We start from the raw sequence: 23679 nt of genomic DNA, 5'->3' as shown, positions 1-23679 counted from the left end.
GGAATTAAAGGTGTATGCCAGCACTGCCCTTTTTTTTTTTTTTTTTTTTTTTTTTTTTGGAGACAGGTTCTTACTATGCAGCCCTGGCTGGAACTCGGAGATCTGCCTTTGCCTCCTAAATTCCTGAGTCCTGGAATAAAAGAGATGTGCCACCATGCCAAGTTTTGTTCGCTTTGTTTTGAGACAGGGTCTTATGTAGCCCAGGCTGAGATTGAACCTGACTCATCTTTCAGTTACCACCTTCAAGTGCTGATATTATGGGGGTGTACACTACACCCAGCTTTCCTACTAAGTGTTGTGTGGGTGAGAGAATGTTTATTTAGAGTTATGAGAATTTTTCATTCAAGGAATTTTGGGGACCTGAGCATCTGAGTGGCACACACCTGTAATCCCAGCACTCGAGAGGCAGAGGCAGGCAGATCTTTCTTGAGTTTGAAGCCAGCCTTGTCTACATAGTGAGATTCTTTCTCAAAAAAGGAAACAAAACAAAGTTAAAGACTTAGCAGTTAAGAATATAAAAGAAAGAAAGAGCCAGTGTGATGGCACACACCTTTAATCCCAGCACTTGGGAAACAGGCAGGCAGATCTCAGAGTTCCAGGCCAGCCTGATCTACAGAGTGAGTTCCAGGACACCCAGGACTAGGCAGAGAAACTTTGTCTAAAAAAACAAAGCAAAGCAAAACAAAACCTCCATCCTTGTACAACAGAAGGCAGTGAAAGGAAAGTTAAGGAAAGCCATATGAAACTGGGTGTGGGGGTGCATGCCTGCAGAGGCAACGGCAGGCGGATCTCTGTGAATTCGAGGCCAGCCTGGTCTACAAGTAAAGTCCAGAGCAGCCAAGGCTACAGAGAGAAACCCTGTCTTGAAAAACCAAAAAGAAAAGAAAGAAAAGCCATATGAAGTGACATTTGTGCAGAAATTTGCACATACCAAGGACAAAACAAATAGTGCAAAGATCACGGTTGGCCTGGGTAGTCAGGGCCCTGTGTGATCAGTGCTTGGCAGTTGATGCTGCGCCTGGATGTCTGGACCAGCTGCAGCAGATGTGATCCACTTACAGCCTGCACAACACGCGTAGCCATAGCCCCTTGGTCTGTACAGTGGACCCCTGGCAGATGCTGAAAGTGACCTCAGAGCCTTCCAGGGAACCCCACTCAGTGAAGCCAAGAATAGCGCAGGAACCTGGTGAGTGCTGCAATGCCAGTGCCTTTGCCAGTGAAGAAAGCACAGAGTAGGCAGGCGTGCATTCCATGGCAGTATAGGACCCAATAGGTACTGTGACGTCCTCCAAAGACAGCCACTACCCCTATCACCCAGCCCACCCGCACCTAGTACAAGCCATTCAGACAAACATCTGCTATAGATCGCATTTATTGAGGGTTCAGGGGATAGGAATCTCGGGGTTGCCGGGGTTAGCAGCTGTAGACGTGCTGGCAGGAAGTCAGGGTTGCGGGTGCGCTCCTGGGTTCCAGGGCGTGCAAGATGCAGCAGCGCTCAGGGAGGCAGGAGACGGCGTGCTGGTGCCTGGGGCGAGGGGTTCTCCAGGCGTTTGACACGCAGCAGCGCCCCCAGCACACTCTCGGGAGGCACCTCGGGACCCACATCCTGGTCGGCAGCCCGGCGGAGGCGGCGCGGGGCCGCAGCAGCCTCTGGCTCCGAACTTCCGGTGAGGATTCGCCCCAGCAAGTACCTGCAAAATAAAGCGGAATTCTGGGAGCACTACTCACAGAACCCCTGTGCTTCAGAACCCAAACAACACAACTTTCTACCTCTATACTGTTTGCAAGTCCCACTCAAGTCTGCAGGACTCAGCACTGCTTTCAGAGGAAGTCAGAGGGCCCCGCCTTCCATTCCAGAAACTACCTTCTCCAAGGACCACTCCCTGCAGAAACCAATCCACCCGGGGGAGCTCTGGTCCTGCATTGTCCCACCAGTTAGGGATCTATGGGCGTCTGTCCCCTGTACCTGGGACCCAGGACCTCTATACTCAGACTCTAGCAGAGCGCTTCGGTGATCTCGTCCCCAGCGCACAAAGCAGGTCCTGCAGCCCTCCTCTCTTCCTCCCCTCCCACCCCAGGCCCCCACCCACCTCAGCAGCTCCGGGTCCACATCAGGAGTCTCGTCGCCGGTGTCCTCAACATCCGGGCCGGTGGGGCCATCGTCATACACTGGGGGCCGGGGTCGCAGTGCAGCGGCAGGCGCGGGGACAAGCTGGGCAGCGAGGGCGGCGGGGTCTAGGCGAGCGCGGAGCAGAGCACGTGCGAGCTGTGCCGCGGGAGCGTCCGGGTCATCGTCTGGGGCCAAGGGCGGCTCCGAGGCACGCGGGGAGCCCCAGACGCGCAGCAGCTGAGCCAGGACCCGCGCCTGCTGGTCCTCTGCCTCCTGCGCCTCCGCACGCGCGCGTTCCTGTCTCTCGGCCTCCAGCAGGTGCGCCAGCGCCCGCGCCAGCTCCTGCACCGCGCCCGCCGCCTCTCCTCGGGGCACCGCCCGACGCAAGCGGCGGGGAGTGCCTGTCTCAGCCAAGGGCGCCGATGCTGCGCTCAGACTGCGGGTCTCCTGCGTGAAGATGAATGGGGGGGGGCGCGAAAATATCGTTATCGTCCCTCTAGCCAGCAAGGCCAACTATGGGTGGGGCTCCACAGATTTTAAACGACCACTACATTCACCGGGCCTCCTCCAAAATTCCTATCGTCTCTAAGGCTCAAGGAAACCCCTAGTATCTTCAAGGGCACTTCAGCCCACTAAACACTTCTAAGGATCCACACAACCTCAGTGATGCCTTGATCACTCCGAATTTGTCTTAAGTCCACTAATGCCAGGTCATTGCTGTTTCTTTTCTCTTCTTTCTTTGTTGGGGTGGTGGTGGTGGTGGTGGTGGTGGTGCCAGGTTTGGAATAAAACAATAACATTTCGATTGGAAATTAAATTTGCAAAAGTAAGCCGGGCGTGGTGGTGTGTGCCTTTAAAATCCCAGCACTTGGGAGGCAGATCCCCGAGTTCGAGGCCAGCGTGATCTACAAAACAAGTTCCAGGACAACCTGGGACACACAGAGAAACCCTGTCTCAAGAAACAAAACCACAGGAAAAAAAAAATTGCAAAAATCATTTTGAAAGGGAAACAGCCCTTGTCTCAAAAGAATGGGTTTTATGACCCATCCCTAGGTGTGACACTCATAGCCTACTGGACATAAATTATTGAACTATCACAGTAGAATTTTATAATAGCATAAAAGTAGGGGAATAAGCCAGGTGTGGTGGCGCACGCCCTTAATCCTACCACTCTGGAGGCAGAGGCAGGTGGATCACTGTGAGTTCAAGGCCAGCCTGGTCTACTAAGTGAGCCCAGGACAGCTCAGGCTGCACCGAGAAGCCGTATCTCGAAAAACCAAAACTAAAAATAAAAAGTAGGGGAATAAAAGAAAGAATGCCGTCCCTCTCTGCCTCTTACTTTTCCTCTCTCTCCCCTCTCTTCCTCTTCCCGCCCCCTCTCTCTCATACCCCTCCCCCGTTTCCTTCTCTCCCCATGCTCATTTAATAAACCTGATATTCTAAAAAAAAAAAAAAAGAAAGAAAGAATGCCCTAGAAATAAACAGTGACACAGTAGTATCCTCATGATATTGTGCACCAATAAATGAACTACACCCATACCCTTCAATATAGATGAATCTTCCATCAAAGCAGATTGGGGGGGGCTAGCATGCAGAGAAGCCTAGATTCAAGACACATGCACCCCCCACACACACACACAAAGGCAAATTCTAGAATCCCACTGCAGATGGCCTGAGGCTACCAAACACCAAGGACTTCTTAGTGACCCCTAGTGACCACCAGAAAGCAGGTGCCTAGCTTGAGTCCATTTCTATGATGTTCCCAAAGCAGGAGAGGCTGAACAATAGATGGTTTAAAGAGAAGCTGCAAATAAAAGTAAAGGATCAATGGGTAGAAAATACAAAGTAATATCCACGGAGGGGGTGAGGCTATCCAAGGAGTCCTATTATCGGCCATACTTTATTTCTAAAGCTGAGGCGTGGCTATACTAAGGCGATTACTTTACTATTATTCTTTATAAATTAATCTTATATAGTTATTCTATATATGTTAAATAGATTGTTCCATGTTAAATATTTATTTTTTTTTAAATCCTCTGTTATTTAGACAGCTTTGAAGAGGTAGCATCCACCTCGGTCAGCATCCGCCACCCTCAGTCCCTAGGGAACTCACTCATCAGCAATCCCCCCCTACACACACACACACCGCCCTTGAAATGTCACACTTGCAACCCAACACTGCCAAGTCCAGTGCAAGGAACTAAATGGTCTTTTTTTCCCCCGTGCCTGTGTGCACACTCCTCGTGGGAGAAATGATCTGCAGTTACACTGTCTGAGCCACCCAGGTGCAAGGACACACATCATCCTTAAAAGCACAATGCAGAACGGAGACATCATGGCTTCTTTCCCTGCAATGACACAGCTCCACAAAGGAGCAAAAAGGAAACTGTCTCGTGAATGGACATAGAAAAACCCAAGCACTCAGTCTACCCAAGCCATCATGAAATATGTACCCCGGGGGACAAGGACCCCTCCTTCCAAAATGAAAACCAACGAACACAGAAACACATAAGTACACAGAAAGATACGCCCATTTACTACGTCACCACACATAAGGGTTCACAAATATACACATGGTATCACCGAGAAAGCAACCAGTTCCACAAAACATCAAACAGAAGCATCTCCAGTATTGCAGGGCAGGGCGCTCAGGGGCAGTCAAAGCAAAGGACACACACTGAAAGAACGCAATACCTATACACGTTGGTCAGCACATGACAGGCTTTTTCTGAATAATACCCTAATGCCATGAACAGCGCATTGGCCACCCGTGGATCGAGGTCAGACCAGGCCCTGATGCTGAGCCATGGATGGGCAGGGTGCGTCTGCTGGCTGCGCCCTGAGCAACAGCACCCTCACATCCTGAAACTACACCTGGCCTGCGCGGGGGGTCGGGGGGGGGTTGTCACCTGCAGCCCAGGCCACCCTTGCCAATCTCTATGTGCATAATGGCGAGAATGCCTCATTAACACCTTCCACCATCTCCCCCTCACCCCACCCCCACCCCCACCCCCTGCTGACTGAGGTCGCACCTTTACAGGCCTCGCTGATAGGGTCGGGGGCAGCCGCAGAAGGCCCAAGAGCAGCAGCACCAAAAGGCCTACGCCCCCGGCCCTCGGCCCGCAGAGCAGTGGCGACCCCGCCATGCTGCCCCAACGAGCCGGGCTCCGGACGGGCGGACTGGCTGTCAAGTGCGCAGCGCTTGGGCTATTAGGCACAGCCGCGGTGCTCTGCGGCTGCGTACATCCAAGAGCCTGGCCCCCTCCAGTTCACCCCCCTCCTGTCACTCTACGCAGGCGCAGAATTGGGGCTTTGGAGTCTCTTCATCCTGCGCATCTCCATGGAGATGTCCAAGGGGCAAAGTGGAGAACAGAAGTCTGCACTGGTGGTTGCCATGGCAGTTGAAGGGCAGTTGCTAGGGCAATAGACCTTGCTGATGAATTACCAGACAGACAAGGAAAATTGACTCAGTGGGATGAAATAAGGATCTGGTCTCTGTCCTTGGGGAGACAACAGACTATACTCTGTTTGATGGATAAACAATTACTGGCTGCATGCTGTGGACCATGATGTTCTCAGAGAAATGAATCCAGGTGACATGGCCATGGACGGTCCAGTTCATACTGCTATGAATTAGCCTCGGGCCCAGATAAAGTTATTACCTAGCAACTGCAACCTCAAAATGACATTTAAACTTCTATAGGAGGGATATTAAACAGGAGCTCACTAAATGTTCCTTTCCATTCTCTTCCCTCTTTGTCAGCACCTTCACCTCTCCATAGCTGTGTTAATTTGTGTCCTCAGCGCTATCTTCCTTTCCTCATCTGTCTCTCCTTGATTCCAACAATCTCCCCTTTAACCTCTCACGTCTGACTGTTTCAATTTGCTAGCTGTACTTACTTGTTTTTCCATAAATACATATGTGGATTTATGTCCATATATTGTCCCAGAAATAATTATTTTTGGGGGGAGGGGATAAGAGACAGGGTTTCTCTGTGTAGCCTTGGCTGTCTCAGACTCGTTTTGTAGACCAGGCTGGCCTCAAAACCACAGAGATCCACCCTCCTCTGTCTCCATGAGTGGTGTGATTACCGGCGTGTGCCACTGTGCCCAGCCAGAAATAATTTCAAGCCACTTAAAAATTATATACTCTGAGCTGATGTGGTAGTGCACGCCTGTAATCTTGGCACTCGGGAGACAGAAGCAGGCAGATCTATGTGAGTTCAAGGCCACCCTGGTCTACAAAGTGAGTCCAGGACAGACAAGGTTACACAGAGAGACCCTGTCTGGACAGACACACACACACACACACACACTGTATACTCTTGGACTGATGACATGGCTTTACTGGGTACAAGCACTTGTGGAAAGAAAACACCAACTCCTGAAAACTGTACTTTCATTTCCACGGGTATGCTGTGGCAACTGTGCACCCCCCCACACACAAATAAGTTTATTTTTATTTATTTTTTTATATTTATTTATTACATATACAGTGTTCTGCCTGCATGTACACCTGCAGGCCAGAAGCTCTCGTTATAGGTGGTTGTGAGCCACCATGTGGTTGCTGGGAATTGAACTCAGGACCTTTGGAAGAGCAGCCAGTGCTCTTAACCTCTGAGCCTTCTCTCCAGCCCAAGTTTGCTTTTAATGACACAACAAAAGGCTGAAAAAGCCCAAGCTGGTGGCTTAGGCCTATCATCCTAGCTCCTTGAGAGGCTGAGTTCCAGAACAGCCAGGGCTACACAGAGAAACCCTGTCAAAAAATAATAATAATAAATAAGTAACCTAGTATAAATGATCCCCTGCAGAGAAAATGTTAAAACTCTATTAAACAAAAAGCCCAAAAATCTCAAAAAACAAACAAAAAACTCCATTAAACTGCAGGTGGTGCTCTAGTTACTGCAGAAACCATGGCTTTCATGCAGTACACTCAATAAAGTGCTGGTTTTTTTTAAATCATTAAAACATTTTTTAAAAAACTTTGAACACATGAAGACACATTTCATAAAACTTTGATGAAACAATTACATACTATGAGAAGTGTTTTGAAAGGGTTTTTACCAAAAAGTGATTCTACTATGGATGTGAAAGGAGACAGGAAGACAGGAGGGTGAAAAAGGAAGTAGCAGGTGTGAAGGAGTGTTCATGTGAACGCACTTCATTCAGGTATGCGAAGGAGTTCACAGTAAATTCCTCACTTTTTACAGTTTATATGCTTTTAAACCCCCTTCATAGGGACTGGAGAGATGGTTTAGTGACTGATTAAGATGAGAGCACACACACACACACACACACACATGTTTTTTTAAAAAAGATCACTGTAATTATTTTTAAAAAAAGAAGCCGCTGGGCATGGTGATGCACACCTTTAATCCTAGCACTCGGGAAGCAGAGGCAGGTGGATCGCTGTGAGTTCAAGGTCAGCCTCGTCTACAAAGGGAGACCAGGAAAGCCAAGGCTACACGGAGAAACCTTGTCTCGAAAAACCAAAATAAACAAATAAATAAAATAGAAAATTAAAAGTTTAAAAAAATAAAAAAAGAAAGACGCTGGATGGTGTTGGCACACACCTCTAATCCCAGCACTCAGGGAGGCAGAGGCAGGCGAATCTCTGTGAGTTCGAGGCCAGCCTGGCCTACAAAATGAGTCCAGGACAGCCAAGGCTACACAGAGAAACCCTGTCTCAAAAAACAAAACAAAACAAAACAAAAAGAGCATGCTCTGTTAGTGTAGTTGTAGTGGACCCAAGGCCAGTTCCTATTACAGATGTTGGAGTTACAACAACCTGTAACTCCAACTCCAAGGGATTCAAGGGTATCCTCCTCTGGCTGGCCTCTGTAGAGATACATCTCTCTCTCTCTCTCTCTCTCTCTCTCTCTCTCTCTCTCTCTCTCTCTCTCTCTCTCTCTCTCTCCCTCACACACACAGAAAATAAGAAATAAAAGTAGTTTAAAATTATGTGTATGTGTATACTTGACTATTCAAATCAGCATTATAAACAGCTCACAAAGAGAAGTACCCCATGTCCATCAGTAGATAAGTAAGGTTCAGACCTGAAGCAGAAAAGGAAAGCTTTGGGGATTTAACTCAGAGGTAGAGCACTTGCTTAGCATTCTTGAGACACTGGATTCCATGTCCAACACTGCGATAAAAACAGTTTAAAGTAAGCTTCGGGGCTTGGGGTATATCTCAGTTGATGGCGGGTTTGTGTAACAACAGCCTTGAACTGTTGCATCTCTTGCATCACACAAATGGACGGTCAGGTCACCTTGCCGCACTGTGATTCTAGTAGCCAGGAGCTAGAGGCAGGAGGATTAGCAGCAGAGCCAAGCCATCCACAGGTGCAGAGCTGGTTAGAGGACTCCAGGACATCTTGTTTCCAAACATACAAACAAAACCCCCAGGAGTTCCTGGGCTCCGGCGATGGGCATTTGTGTTGGTTGCTTTAACAATGGGAACTTGTCTTAACGCCTATCACTCAGCTCAACGCTTTAAAATCACACTCTATGATTGTGATGTTGTAAAAATACCGTTTGGGTCTTTGTTTCTGTTTGGTGGAAAGTAACTCCTAAAATCCTTGGAATATTCAAAATGATGATTACCTTTTTATATGCTAATGACTCGCTGTTGACTGAGCACCTCTTGGTAGCTTCAGGGTGGAGGCTGGGTGACCAGGTGCGAGATGGAATTAGAGAGCTGGAACTTGGGCCCCCCACCCCCCTACTTCCCACTTCGCTAGAGACTAGCTAAAGGTAATGTTTATGATCCATGGCTATAATGAATTACGTTCATAAACTCAAGCCAAAAAGGAGTAGATTCGAAAGGATTCTGCTCAGCTGGACACACAGTAGTCCTTGAGTTTGGCACCCCTGACGAGATCTCCTTGTCCCTGCCGCCATCCCGGGGCCATGGCTTCCTTTGGTGTTTGGTAGCATCTATGATGACCGCTAGGTAAGCATAGGTCACCTGAGGAGGGGCTTGGGGAAGCTGTTCATAGCATGTCGACCACACGCAAAGACTTCTTGGAGTTCACAATGGAGTGCTATCCGCCTGCCAATTTCACCAAACTCTCTACCACTGGAGGAGGAGGAGGAGGAGGAGGAGAGGAAGAAAAAAAGGAAAATCACCAAGTCTTTGTAATTAGCATGGGAAGTGGCAGGGGCAATCTATTGGCACTGAGGTCACAGGGGCAAGATAATGAGACGGTAGAATTGACGAGCAGCCACCAACCTACCTGGTGACTGGTAGGAAGCGCGGACACAAGTCTTCTGTTCTGCGTAGAGAACATAAGGGGCTCTGAACCAGGCTTTCCCTCTTATAGTCTCAAGATCATTAAGATGTTAAATTTCAGTGTGTTTATTTTATAACAAATCTTTTTTTTTTTTTTTTTTGAGACAGGGTTTCTCTGTGTAGCCTTGGCTGTCCTGGACTCACTTTGTAGACCAGGCTGGCCTCGAACTTACAGAGATCCACCTGCCTCTGATTCCCGAATGCTGGGATTAAAGGCGTGCGCCACCACGCCTGGCCTATAACAAATCTTAAATGAACATTTTTACAAAATCATTAAGATCTGGGGGTAGGTCAGTTGGTAGAGTGACTGCCACTCCAGACAAGTGGCAGCCCATACTGTTCTTTCTTGATTGATCTACATCTCTTTCTTTTTTTATTTTTCTTTCTCCAAGACAGGGATTCTCTGTGTAGCCCTGGCTGTCCTGGAACTTGTGCTGTAGACCAAGCTGGCCGTGAACTCACAGTGATCTGCCTGACTCTGTATCTGGAGTGCTGGGACCATTTGAGGACAGTAATTTACACTTCAGAAAGATGGAATCTCAGTGTAATTTTGATTTGCTTTTCCCTGATAGCTGAAGACACTGAACTTTCTTTTTTCTGTTGTGTTTTGTTCAGAGAGGGTCTCACAATGTGGGCCTGGAACTCACGAGGTAAGACCAGGCTTGTTTCACAGAGACAGTAAGACCAGCAGCCTGGCAAGGTGTGAAACTTTTCACAATTAATGTCCATTTGTGCTTCTTTTGAAAATGTTCTGCTTAGGTGAGCATCGTGAGGCTTATTCTAGCCTATTTCTTTCCCTATTTACCTTTTCTTCACTTCAAACGTATTAAGACTTTAGCAGCACAAAAAGCCCCTGTTTGTGGAGTACTCCCTCTGTTCAAGTCTGGGAATCCATTCGTGCTCTTTTGCACAGAAACCAGGTACTGTCCTCCCTGGGATCCAGAAAGCCAGGTGCAGTCAAACCAGGCATCCAGCGGACTAAGCCGGGAGCCACTTGCAAATTGCATAGGTTGAGCTGCACCCTGGTGGTAGAAACTAGGAACTAGATCCTAGGGTTAGGGAAAGTGCCCCTCCTGGAGCATGGATGGGCCCCAGGGGATGGATACTTTTAAGGGTGAAGGGCCAGGCCTGAAATTGGCCCAGATCAAGTCTGCAGGCTGTCAAGAACCAGGCAATTGGTGAGGGGCTTGCTATGGCAAGGCCCAGGGAGGGTCTATACCAGTCTTAGAGAGCAGCACAGAAAGATGGGAAAAGGAGAGTAGGCTGGGGTCGGGGGTTGGACTCAGCACCTTAAGGAATTCAGCATGGAAAACCCCAGGTGACAACCTTAGATCTGGACAGGAGAGTTTGTTACCCAAAGGTTACAGGGCCAGTGTGTGTGTGGAGGGGGTGGGGGTCGTATAGGAGCCCTGATGCTCTGATGCTCTGATACTCTGGGTATGATGGAAGCTTGTCCATCAGAGCACTGCAGCAGCTGGAAGCCACAAACCCACATCCCTCCCTCCCTCCCCAGGGGCGACATTGCATTGCCGGGTGCTGAGTTGCTCAAGCAGGAGGTGTTGCAACTCCCATTACTGAGGGCTACCGGGCTCTTGTTGGGCCTTTCTGAGGCCCTAAGGACAGTACCTTTGTCTCTAGATACACCGGTTTTAGATGGAAGGATGTTTCCATTTCCTTGCAGAATTCATATATTACCCATGAGCCCATTTGTACTGCAGCAGTCACAGTGGAAAACCCAGTTCTCTGAAAATTTCTTTGCCTCCATATGGCATTTGGACCCCAGTAGAGACAGGTAGGGGTTTGCACAGAATGTCAGAACCTGGGAGATGTCCACTCAGTATAATCTTTTTTTTTGGTTTTTCGAGACAGGGTCTCTCTGTGTAGCATTGGCTGTCCTGGACTCACTTTGTAGACCAGGCTGACCTCGAACTCACAGCGATCTGCCCGCCTCTGCCTCCCGAGTGCTGGGATTAAAGGCATGCGCTACCATGCCCAGCCTTGTATAATCTTTCCCATATCTTTCCTCTCCCCAAATGAGAACTCATTTCTGGACATACTGTAGTCACCATTAAGAAACAAACTAGGGGGGTTGGGGATTTAGCTCAGTGGTAGAGCGCTTGCCTAGCAAGCGTAAGGCCCTGGGTTCGGTCCTCAGCTCTGGGGGAAAAAAAAACAAACCAACTGGGGGCTGGAGAGATGGCTCAGAGGTTAAGAGCACTGGCTGCTCTTCCAAAGGTCCTGAGTTCAATTCCCAGCAACCACATGGTGGCTCACAACCATCTATAATGAGATCCCTGGTGCCCTCTTCTGATGTGCAGGTATATATGTAATAAAAAAGAAAAAAGAAAAAGAAAAAGGAAACAAACTGGGAGCCCTGCGTGGTGACACACGCGCCTTTAATCCCAGCACTCCAGAGGCAAAGGCAGGTGGATCTTGGTAAGTTTGAGACCAGCCTGGTCTACAGAATGAGTTCCAGGACAGCCAAGACTACATAGAGAAACTTTGTCTCAAAACAAACAAACAAACTGGGTTGTCAGTGGCTCAGCGGGTAAAGGTACTTGCCCTAGAGCCTAAGTCCTAGAAAACCAGCATGGTGGAAGAACCGACCCTGGAAAGTCGTCCTCTGACATGCACATGTCACACTACGGCATGTGTACTCCCTCCCAACAAATGAGTCTTTAAAAAGAATGTGGACAATCCCCCCCCCTGCCAATTTAGCCATGCCATGGTAGCCTATGCCTTTAATCCCAGTACTCTGGGAGGCAGAGGCTGCCAGATCTCTGTGAGTTCGAGGCCAGCCTGGACTACAAAGAAAATTCCAGGATAGCCAAGGATACACAGAGAAACCCTGTCTCAAAAAACATAAACAAAAATCTGTAATTCCAGCATTTGGGAGGCAGAAGGCTCAGGAGTTCCAGGTCAGTCTAGACTATGATAAAACTGGTGCCCCACAGCACTTAGGAAGCTTAGGTAGGATCAGCTCACAGAAAAGCCACAGTTCCATAGCAAGCTGGAGGCCAGCCCAGGCTACCCTGCCTTGAAAAACAAACAGCAAGCAAGGTGTGGAAGCACACTCCTTTAATCTGGAGGCAGAAGACAGGCTGATCTCTGAGTTCAAGGCTAGTCTGGTTTACAACCTGAGTTCCAAGGCAGTCAGGTCTATATAGTGAGACTCTGTCTCAAAAAAACAAAACAAGTAGCTGGGTGTGGTGGCGCACGCCTTTAATCCCAGCACTCTGGATACAGAGGCAGACAGATCGCTGTGAGTTCGAGGCCAGCCTGGTCTACAAGCGAGTCCAGGACAGCCAAGGCTACACAGAGAAATCCTGTCTCAAAAAAACAAAAAGCAAAAACAAAAAACAAAACAAAATAAGCATAAGAACATAAAGTGGATAAGGAGGCAGAGAAGATATGGGGGAGTTGGAGAAGGAAAAAATACTTTCAAAAATATGTATGAAAAAATGTAAAGAAATCTAGACACCTCCAAGCATGAGGTAGTGACAGGAGATGGACACAGAGCATCTTTTTGTTGTTTTCAGAAAGCAGTCCCCACCCACCCACCAGATCGCTGGACCTCTACCCCAGCGCTGTTCTAAGGTCACATGGCTTGGGGACTTTTGTTGTTGTTTTTGAGACAGGGTTTCTCTGTGTAGCCTTGGCTGTCCTGGACTCACTTTGTAGCCTCGAACTCACAACTATCTGCCTGCCTCTGCCTCCTGAGTGCTGGGATTAAAGGCATGTGCCACCACAGCCAGCTGGAGATTTTTTTAAATAAATGAAATTTTAAAAAATATTCAGAAAAGGGTTTTTGCTTTTACTTTTGTTTTTCGAGACAAGGTTCTAAGAGTTACAGCCCTGGCTGTCCTAGAACATACTCTGTAAACAAGGCTGGCCTCAAACTCACTGAGAGTCATCTGCCTCTCCTTCCTGAGTGCTAGGCTCAAAGGCACGCACCACCATGCCCAGGGAAAAGGCTTTTTCTTTTTTTGGTTTTTTTTTTGGGGGGGGGGGACGACAAGGCTTCTCTGTGTAACAGAGTCCTGGCTGTCCTGGACTCTCTTGGTAGACCAGGCTGGCCTCAAACTCACAGAGACCCACCTGCCTCTGCCTCCTGAGTGCTGGGATTAAAGGCATGCACCACCATGCCCAGCTAAGGCTATTTTTTACAAAAACTATTTATTTATTATGTATATAATGCTCTGCCTGCATGTACATCTGCAGGCCAGAAAAGGGCACCAGGTCTCATTATAGATGGTTGTGAGCCACTATGTGGTTGCTGGAAATTGAACTCAGGACCTCTGAAAGAGCAGACCTCTTAACCTTCAAGCCATCTCTCCAGCCGCCCCCTGAGGCTATTATTTTAAAGACTAATTTCCTAGTCTCTACAAAGGGAGCTTATGCAAGGAGGTTTGGTGTCTGGAGTACGAATACACAACATACATATGCACCCAGCAGTTCTTGAGTTCCCGTATTTCTTCCCCAAGTGTGTTTGATGTATCTCTAGGCCCCTAACCATGTTTATTTGTGTGCCTAATGCCTATCTTTCATATCTTTGTCTCTACCTTCACTCTGTAAGCCTTTACTAGAGGCTGCTGTGGTAGCATCAGACAAGTAATAAGTCCAGCTTGGACAACATAGCGAGGACTTTGCTTCTTTCCCCCATCCTCAGCAGAACCCCTTCAGTGTGGAGCTCAAGACCTAGACTTCCAACGCCCTCCTCCTGCGCAGAGCGAGGGTGGCCTGGGTGACTGAAGGAGGGCAGATAGACATTTCACATCTGGCTTTAAACATTCATCAGGGCGCCACACAAAGATCTGGGGTTAAAGATTGTTACATGTGTGAGGCTGAAGTGCCCTGAGAGACAAAAAAGGGAACCCATGTGACAAGGCTGCTGGGGTGCCCCCACCCCTACCACAGAACAAGGGAGTAGAGGAGAGGCCCTCTCTGAAGGGCTCAGGGCTATGTAGGAGCCAGTCCTCCCTTGGAGGTAGATCGTCCGGGAGGGAACTGAGGAGCAGCTCCCACGACGGCAGGGGCAGGCAGCGGCTTCCTCAGTGGTACTGCTGGTAGTTGGGATAACCTGGGGCCGGAGCTCCCTCTTTAGGGGTTAGCTGGTTGGGGTCCTCCAAGAATGGGGGTGCTGGAGAGGGGAGAATGAGGTAATGAGATGAGGAAGGGTGCAGAAGGCAGACAGTGCTCTTGGCTCTCCCTGATCATTGCCCACCAGGTCCTCACCATTGCGAAACTGCTGGGCAGTATAGCGAGTAAGAAGGATGCCAACACCCTCGATGAGGGCCAACAGGATGCCCCCCATCATCGCAGAGCCCACCATGGCTAGTGGACCACCTGGAGGCAGAAAGAGACAGAGCTGAGGAAGGGCAAGCAGCACCGGGAAAGGGCTGGGGCTGGGGGCTGAAGGCACTCACTGCGCGCAGCCAGCACTGCTCCAGTCAACGCTCCACTGCTGATGGAGTTCCAGGGGTCTTCCTTGCCCCGCAGCCGTACCAGGCCACAGTCAATGGTGGAAAACAGGCCTCCCCACACTGCAAAGCTACCTGTAGGGGGATAGGGTCCTAGTCAGTAATTCCCAGCAATTCTGAGACTCCAGGGATCTCAACATCTGGAAACTTCCAAGGTCTGAAGGTTGCCCAGGGAAGGCGCTGTTGTGACTGCAGATGTGGCTCAGTGGTAGAGTGCTTACCTAGGGTTCTTTTTTTTTGTTTTTGGTAAAGATTTATTTTTATTATTTATACAGTACTCTGCCTGCATGTACACCTGCCTGTCACAAGAAGGCACCAGATCTCATTACAGATGGTCGTGAGCTACCATGTGGTTGCTGGGAATTGAACTAGGGACCTTTGGAAGAGCAGACAGTGCGCTAAACTTCTGAGCCATCTCTCCAGCCCTTACCTGGGGTTCTTGGGATTCTCAGTAAACACACACAGATGCACACAATAAATAAATAAATTAATTAATTAATTAAAAATAGCTACACTAAAGAGGAGGCAGAGGCAGACAAATCACTGTGAGTTTGAGTCCAGGATAGGCAAGGCTACACAGAGAAACCCTGTCTCAAAAAAACCAAAAGCTTAACATGATAAGATATTACATAAATAAATCAATAAACAAACAAACATGACTAAGATATGGTATAATTCCAGCACCTAGGAGGTGCAGGCACAAGGACTACAAAGAGACACCTATGAAGTGAAGAATGCAGGCAGAGGCAGGCAGAGCTCTGTGAGTTTGAGGCCAGCCTGGTCTAAAAAGTGTGTCCAGGACAGCCAGGACTACACAGAGAAACCCTGTTGGGGTGAGGGGTGGGAGAGGAGACAGGAAGTGAGTTGGAGAGTAATTTAGCCTGTACAAAGTCATGGGTTACAACCTCAACACCAAATACAAGAAGGAATAAAGTCCAGACACAGAGACAGGTATCAGACTCCTACGGGACACCCCATCTTTCCCACTATAAGTAGCTCCCCATTTGGATCGGGGCTGCAATTATCAAATCCTTCCACTTTTATTTGGTAAATGGGTACCAGCAGATTAACTTTCCATACAGCTTTCAATGCAGCAACTTCCACCCTTTAATGAGCACATGGAGCTGGAGTTCTGGTTTTGGTTTCAGGGAGAAGGAAAACAGGTCAGGAAAACCAGGACACAATATATATCATTAAACAATAATCTAGACATTCAAAATCTAAAGCTTTTTTAAGGGGTTTTTTTGTTTGTTTGTTTTTTGAGACAGGGTTTCTCTGTGTAGTCTTAGCTGTCCTGAACTCGCTTTGTAGACCAGGCTGGCCTCGAACTCACAGCAATCCGCCTGCCTCTGCCTCCCGAGTGCTGGGATTAAAGGCGTGCACGACCACGCCCAGCTCAAAATCTAAAGCTTTTTTATTTTTATATTTTGGGTTTTTTTTCGAGACAGGGTCTCTCTGTGTAGCCTTGGCTGTCCTGGATTCACTTTGTAGACCAGGCTGGCCTCGAACTCACAGCGATCCGCCTGCCTCTGCCTCCCTAGTGCTGGGATTAAAGGCGTGCACCACCACGCCCAGCTTAAAGCTTTTTTAGCATGGTCATGATCTCAGCAACAAGAAAATCCCATAGCTGACCTCATGTGACACGAAACAGTAAAAATGTAGGAGAACTTAAGATGCTGCTATAAAATTAGCTGATGTGTGTGTGATGTATGTACCTGTGCTCCCAGCTATGTGGGAGCCCTCGGAACTATAGAGGCAGCTCGCTGGAGCCTAGAGTTTGAGACCAGCCTGGACAACATAGAAAGATCCCTCTATCTGTTGTTTCTGTTTTGCTTTGTTTTGTTGGTGGTTGGGATGGACCTCAGGGTTTCACACATATTAGTTAAGTGGCTCAGTGGGTTAAGAGCACCGCCTGCTCTTCCAAAGGTTCTGAGTTCAATTCCCAGCAATCACATGGTGGCTCACAACCATCTATAATGAGATCTGGTGCCTTCCTGCCTCCAGGAGTATATGCAGGCAAAACATTGTGTACAAAAAAATAAATACATCTTTTAAAAAGCCGGGCGTGGTGGTGCATGCCTTTAATCTCAGCACTAGGGAGGCAGAGGTAGGTGGATTGCTGTGAGTTCGAGGCCAGCTTGGACTACAGAGTGAGTCCAGCACAGCCAAGGCAACACAGAGAGACCCTGTCTCGAAAAAACAAAAAAAAAAACAAAAAAAAAAAAAACAAAAAAAAAAAAAAGAAAAGAAAAGAAAAATGACCAGGCATGGCTCATATCTGTTATCTTAGTACTTGAGAGGCTGAGTCAGGATCACCTCATGTTTGAGGCCAGCCTGGACTATAGAGTGAGACCTGTTAAAAAAAAAAAAATATATATATATATATAAAATACAGGGCTGGAGAGATGGCTCAGAGGTTAAGAGGTCTGCTCTTCCAGAGGTCCTGAGTTCAGTTCCCAGCAACCATCAGGTGTGGTGGCTCACAACCATCTAGAATGAGATCTGGTGCCCTCTTCTGGCTGCAGGTGAACATGCAGATAGAATTCCCATATACATAAAGTAAACCTTTTAAAAACCCCAAATATTCCTAAACTATTTTATAATATGGATGCAAATATTGTAAAAACAAAAAACCCTGTCTCGAAAAACAAAAAACAAAAACAAAAAAACAAAACAAAAAAATCTCTGACATGTGAAATAAGTACTATGTGAATTAACTTTAAAACTATCAATCGGATGGTCAATGCTATTATCATCAGCTGAGATTTGGACCAAGTATGCTAATGGCATAAGGTCACCGAACAGGGAAGAGCAAGACCTAGTTTTTGTTTGTTTGTTTTTTGAGACAGGGTCTCTCTGTGTAGCCTCAGTTGTCCTGGACTCCCTTTGTATACCAGGCTGGCCTCAAACTCACAGAGATCCACCTGCCTTTGCCCCTCCCCTTCTCCGCCGAGTGCTGGGATTAAAGGCATGTGCCACTACCACCCGGCTCCCAGGACCTGGATTTAAACTGCGGAATACCCGAGGCTTGGTGGTACACACTTTTTTAAAAAAGATTTATTTATTTATACAGTATTCTGCCCATATGTACACCTGCAGACCAGAAGAGGGCACCAAATCACATTATAGATGGCTGTGAGCCACCATGTGATTGCTGGAAACTGAACTCAGGACCTTTGGAAGAGCAGTCAGTGCTCTTAACTGCTGAGCCATCTCTCCAGCCCAGTAGTACACACTTTTAATCCCCACACGTGGAAGGAAGAGGTAGAGGCAGAGGCAGGCAGATCTCTATGAGGCTAGCCTGATCTACAGAGTGAGTTCCAGGACAGCCAGGGTTACACAGAAAGATCCTATCTCAAAAAGAAACTACAGAATACAAAGCCTTGCCTTTTTACTGTTGGGAAATGTCACCAAGCCAGTAAATTCTGGTCAGACTTTGGGTTAGAATGTGGACCTCTAACTTATAGTTCACCCTCAAAGGATCAGCTACCCACAAAGTTGCTATCACATCTTTATGTTCCCCCATTCTCCTCACCTCCGATCTGGGGTGCCCGGATCCTTACAGCATTGACACTACCTCTGAGCCGGTGTCGAATTCCCTGGAGAAAGCAAGGAAAGGTGTCAGGGTAGGGTAAGACCACTGGTAGGCAGGGTTTCTAGGCTTTATATAAGGGGCACTGGAACCGGGTGCAGTGGCACTATGCCATTAATCCCAGCACTTGGGAGGCAGAGGCAGGTAGATTGTTGTGAGTTCAAGGCCAGCCTGGTCTACAAAGCAAGTTCTAGAATAGCCAAGGCTACACAGAGAAACCCTGTCTTGAAAAATAAAAAAAGAGGGGGTGCTGGGGTACTTGGTGGTAGAGCATGCGCCCAGAATGAGCAAGGCCGAGGGTTCTTTTCCTCCCATAACTGCAATCAAGAGAGAAGGCATGGGAAAGCTGTTAGATGCATAGCAACAGCCAAAGAGCCAGGAAAATGGGGAATAAATCGAGCAAAGGTACTCTTAGAATAAGGTTGCTAAGTTTTATTAATTTGTTCACTTGTTCATTCAATAGGCAATGAGCAAGTACTATGTGCCAGGCTCCATCCTATATGCAGGGGTACAACAAGGACCCTGTCCTCTCACAGTAAGGGCACACAGTAGTGGCACACACAGATCCTAAGCAAGTAAGACAAGACGGCCTCACACAGCAAAATGCAATCTAGAGCCGTGGCTCTCAAGCTGTGGACTGCAACTCCCTTCGGTCAAATGACCCTTTCACAACAGTAGCAAAATTATAGTTATAAAGTAGCAATAAAATAATTTTATGGCTGGAGGTCACCACAACATGAAGAACTGCTTTCAAACATTGCAGCAGTAGGACCTTTTAATTAGGTTGAGAACCGCTGGGAAGCGGTGGTGCACACCCTTAATCCTAGCACTCAGGAGGCAGAGGCAGGCACATCTCTGAGTTTGAGGCCAGCCTGGACTATAAGAGAAATCCTGTCTTGAAAAACCAAAACCAAAAACAAAAAACCCAAAAAAACTCAAAACAAAACAAACAAACAAACAACAAAACATACAACAACAACAACAACAAAAGCAAGCAAGCATGTAAAGGAGGCTGCGGATGTAGCACAGCAGTGGAGTACATTCTTAGGACACAGGACAGCAAGATGGAGGCACCACATTCCATTCCTTATAGAAAAAGAAAAAAGAAAAAGAAAAAAAGAAAGAGGGCACAATATGTGTAAAACCTCCCAAGAATGAGAAATATGGACCAAGATCCAGGATCTGAGGGGAAGACTCAGAGACAGACCTAAAAGTTACAGAAAGCAAGCATGTTGGTAGATGCCTGGAATCCCAGCACTTGGGAAGCAGAGACGGGGATTTGAAGTTCTGTGCTAACCTGCGCTACATAAAAACCTGCTGTGAAGCTGGGTGTGGTGGCGCACGCCTTTAATCCCAGCACTAGGGAGGCAGAGGCAGGTGGATCTCTGTGAGTTCAAGGCCAGCCTGGTCTACAAAGTGAGTCCAGGACAGCCAAGGCTAATATAGAGAGACCCTGTCTCAAAAAAAAACAAACCCAAAAACGAAAAACCAGAAAAAACCTGTTGTGTCTGCATGGTGTGTGTGTGTGTGTGTGTGTGTGTGTGTGTGTGTGTGTGTGTGTGTGTGTGTGAGTGTGAACTTGTGGGGTCAGAGCAGGACCTTCTGGGGGCTTTTTTTATCCCTTTTTGCCTGGAGACAGAGTCTCCAGGCTAAAAGGGCATGGCATATGCCTGCCTTGTACCCCACCCCTTCTGGTACTGGGGTTGTAGACCTGCCTGGTGTTTTACATAGGTGTTGGGGAATCAGAATCAGGTCCTCAGGCTTGCAAAGCCTCGTGCTCTTCTCTACTGAGCCTTAGACATTCAAGGGTAGGGGTCTGGGGGGGGGGCGGCGGAGGTAGACCCATACTACCCCCTTTCAATTTAAAGGCTGCTCTATCAGCCAAACTGCTGTCGTTTTCCTACACAGAGGATTCTTTTTTCTTTTTGGTTTTTTTGAGACAGGGTCTCTCTGTGTAGCCTTGGCTGTACTGGACTTGCTTTGTAGACCAGGCTGGCCTCAAGCTCACAGAGATCCACTTGCCTCTGCCTCCCGAGTGCTGGATTTAAGGTGTGAGCCACCACACCAAGCTAGATTTTTTTTTTCTGAGACAGGGTCTCTCTGTGTAGCGCTGGCTATTCCAGAATTCACTATGTAGACCAGGCTGGCCTTGAACTCAGAGATCCGCCTGCCTCTGCTTCTCACCACAGCCCATATATAGAGGATTTATAACTCAAAGTGTGCCTTGAGGTAAAACCTGATGTTGCATACACACTGTAACTCAATGCTAGCCTTTTTCGCTTATTCTGATGCTGAGGATGGAACCTAGGCCGTCTCTTGCTTAATCAGCTGCTCTACCACCAAGCTATGTACTTGTAGCCCTTCAGACTATTTCTGACAGTACAGCATTTCCACAGAGCGCCAGTTGAAGAACAGAGTCCCTCAAATGCTAGCTCTCGGAGCCAGGCCCAGCACACATAGGGGAACAAGCAACAGAAGGAGTAAGTGTGCTCAGAGCAGTAGTCTAGGTCAGCAAGACTACAGACTGGGGGAAGGCTCAACTCACAACAGGGGCATTGCGAAAGCCCTTGATAGCCTGGAAGACTCCACCACCAATGACACCCATGGTGAAGGCTCCACCGCAATCGTCCACAATTCGCCATGGGCTGTAAGCAGGAAGGAAAAGACTGGGTTAACGTGAGACTCTGGCCTGACCAGAGAACCGAAACGAGAGGTTCATCACATATGAGAAACAGCTCAGATAACAAATGAGCTCTGTCAGTTTTTTCTTTAAGATTTATTTATTACATATAGAGAGCTCTGCCTGTATATAAGCCTGCAGGGCAGGAGAGGACATTAGATCTCATTATAGATGGTTGTGAGCCACCATGTGGCTGCTGGGAATTGAACTCAGGACCTTTGGAAGAGCAATCAGTGCTCCTAACCTCTGAGCCATCTCTCCAGCCCCCAGTTCTGTTAGCTTTTATCTGTCCCATAAAGCCAGAAAAGAAAGTCAGACATGGCTCTGCATACCTGTAATCACAACACTTGGGAGGCTGAGACAGGAGGATCAGAAGTTGGGAGTCTAATATGGGCTATAAATGAAGACCCTGCCCCCTACAATCCCCCTCCCTGAATTATGGGCTGGGTGTAGTGGCCACGCCTTTAATCCCAGCACTTCGGAGGCAGAGGCAAGTAGATTAGTGTGTTTGAGGTCAGCCTAGTCAAAGAGTTCCAGACCAGCCAGGGCTCTATAGTGAGACCACGTTTCAAAACAAACACAAAGGCAGATCAGGTTCGAGCCCAGCCTGGTCTAAACAGCTTGCAAGTCCAGGACAGCCAAGGCTGCATAGAGAACCTGTCTCCAAAAACCAAAAACTAAAACCAAAAAAAAAAAAAAAAAAAAAAAACCATTAAAAAATAAAAAAACACCAACATGCAAACCTTAAAAGCTTTGTAGGTCTATCTGTGGAGGAAGTGAGAAAATACTTTTTTCTTTTTAAGATGGAAGAAGAGAGGTGTCTCACTACATAGCCTTCCAAAAGCTGGGCTTGTTACTGACAGACAAGTATTCTTGACTACAACCAAGCAACAATGAAACTATTTCTGTTACTATCAAAAATCAAATGGAGCAGAGCCTGGTGGTACATGCCCAGAGGTAGAGGCAAACTCTGTGAGTTTGAGGCCAAACTGCTCTACAAAGCCCAGGACCGCTGCCAGGGGTACATAGAGAAACTCTATCTTTAAAAAAATAAAAAATCGAGCTGGGCAGTGGTGGTGGCCTTTAATCCTAGCACTCGGGAGAAAGAGGCAGGCGGATCTCTGTGAGTTCGAGGCCAGCCTGGTCTACAACGTGAGTCCAGGACAGTCAAGGCTACACAGAGAAACTGTCTCAAAACAAACAAATAAATAACAATACATTTTTAAAAAAATTGAATGGAAGCCAGGCATGGTGGCGCATGCCCTTAATCCCAGTACTCATGAGGCAGAGGCAGGAGGATCGCTGTGAGTTTGAGGCCAGCCTGGTCTACAAAGTGAGTCCAGATTAGCCAAGGCTAACACAGAGAAACCCTGTCTCAAAAACCGCCTCCCCCCCACCCCCGCAAAATCGAACAGATTGGGGCTGGAGAGATGGCTCAGTGGGTCAAGAGGACTGGTTACTTTTCCAGAGGACCCAGGTTCAATTCCTAGCACCCACATGTTAGTTCACAACGGTCTGTACCTCTAGTTCCAAGGGATCGACAAAACACTAATGCACATAAAACAAAAACAAGTAAACCCTTAAAAGAAACCAATGGGTTGACCATTACAAAGCGTTGGCAGGTTTAACTAGCTAACAGTGTGGCACTCTGGTCTCTGACAAAGAAAGCATGTCCAAGGAAGCCCTGTGCTTCGTATCCTTTTAATACCTAAAATGGGCCGGGCGGTGGTGGCGCACACCTTTAATCCCAGCACTCAGGGAAGCAGAGGCAGGTGGATCTCAGTGAGTTCAAGGCCAGCCTGGTTTTTTACAAATCAAATCCAGGACAGCCAAGGCTACACAGAGAAACCCTGTCTCCAAAACCCAAACCAACCAAATCAACCTAAAATGGAAATAAATAAATAAATAAATAAATAAATAAATAAAAGACCGAGAGGAAGATCCAAGCCCCATCTCTTAGCACAGAGTAGGTTCATCCATGCCCTGTCTGGAGTCAAAAACCAGCCTGGGAAAAGCCACAGGAGGACACCCGGTGCGTTTTGGCTCCACGCCTCTCCTCCCCCGCCGCCGGAATGGATTTGCCCAGCGTTTCTCTTCTGCCTCACAAAAAGAAAAGGGTCAAGGAGAAGAGTCAGGGAAAGAGGGAGGTCGTTTTGTCCCACACCGCACCTACGGGGAGGACACTGCACTGTGGCGGTTTTTTAAACCGAAGTCCGAGTAGGCGGAGCCACGCCGGAGGCGCTGAGGCTGTGAAGTTTCTAAGCCTCCCGCGTCAAGGACTTGACAGTGTAGCCGGTGCCTTCCCCGCCCGCCTCCCGTGGTTGGCCTGGGCGTCGCAGGGACTGTCCCGAAGCCTGTGCCCATCGCCGTACCAAGGTTCGCGAGCGTACTCTTCCATGGCGCCACAGTCTGGCCTGAAACCGTCTTTCTCGCAGGCGAGCCACTCCCCCCCGACTCAGAAACGCCCACAGGCGCGGCGGCTTCGTATGTGGGCCAAGGAAACAATTGGTTGTCCTTGCCTACG

General features: G+C 48.0%; 2 protein-coding genes across 2 annotated transcripts; both read right to left on the bottom strand.

Moving 5' to 3' along the window:
• Positions 1 to 1354: 1354 nt before the first annotated feature.
• Positions 1355 to 5370, bottom strand: PCSK1N (proprotein convertase subtilisin/kexin type 1 inhibitor). Its single transcript, XM_084790341.1, has 3 exons — positions 5143 to 5370; positions 2091 to 2557; positions 1355 to 1691 (listed from the first exon to the last, which is right to left on the bottom strand). Exons 1-3 carry the CDS (start codon positions 5254 to 5256, stop codon positions 1496 to 1498), a joined length of 777 nt encoding a protein of 258 aa, XP_084646467.1. The 5' UTR covers positions 5257 to 5370; the 3' UTR covers positions 1355 to 1495.
• Positions 5371 to 14168: 8798 nt separating this feature from the next.
• TIMM17B (translocase of inner mitochondrial membrane 17B) lies at positions 14169 to 23672 on the bottom strand. Its single transcript, XM_084790636.1, has 6 exons — positions 23528 to 23672; positions 21021 to 21120; positions 18419 to 18482; positions 14830 to 14958; positions 14639 to 14749; positions 14169 to 14543 (listed from the first exon to the last, which is right to left on the bottom strand). Exons 1-6 carry the CDS (start codon positions 23551 to 23553, stop codon positions 14455 to 14457), a joined length of 519 nt encoding a protein of 172 aa, XP_084646762.1. The 5' UTR covers positions 23554 to 23672; the 3' UTR covers positions 14169 to 14454.
• Between the last annotated feature and the right edge of the window lie 7 nt (positions 23673 to 23679).

This window comes from Acomys minous (genome assembly GCF_964271855.1).
Source record: "Acomys minous genome assembly, chromosome: 7".
Taxonomy (NCBI): domain Eukaryota; kingdom Metazoa; phylum Chordata; class Mammalia; order Rodentia; family Muridae; genus Acomys; species Acomys minous.
The sequence above is the reverse complement of the archived record's forward strand: the minus strand, read 5'-3'. Positions and strand labels throughout refer to the sequence as shown.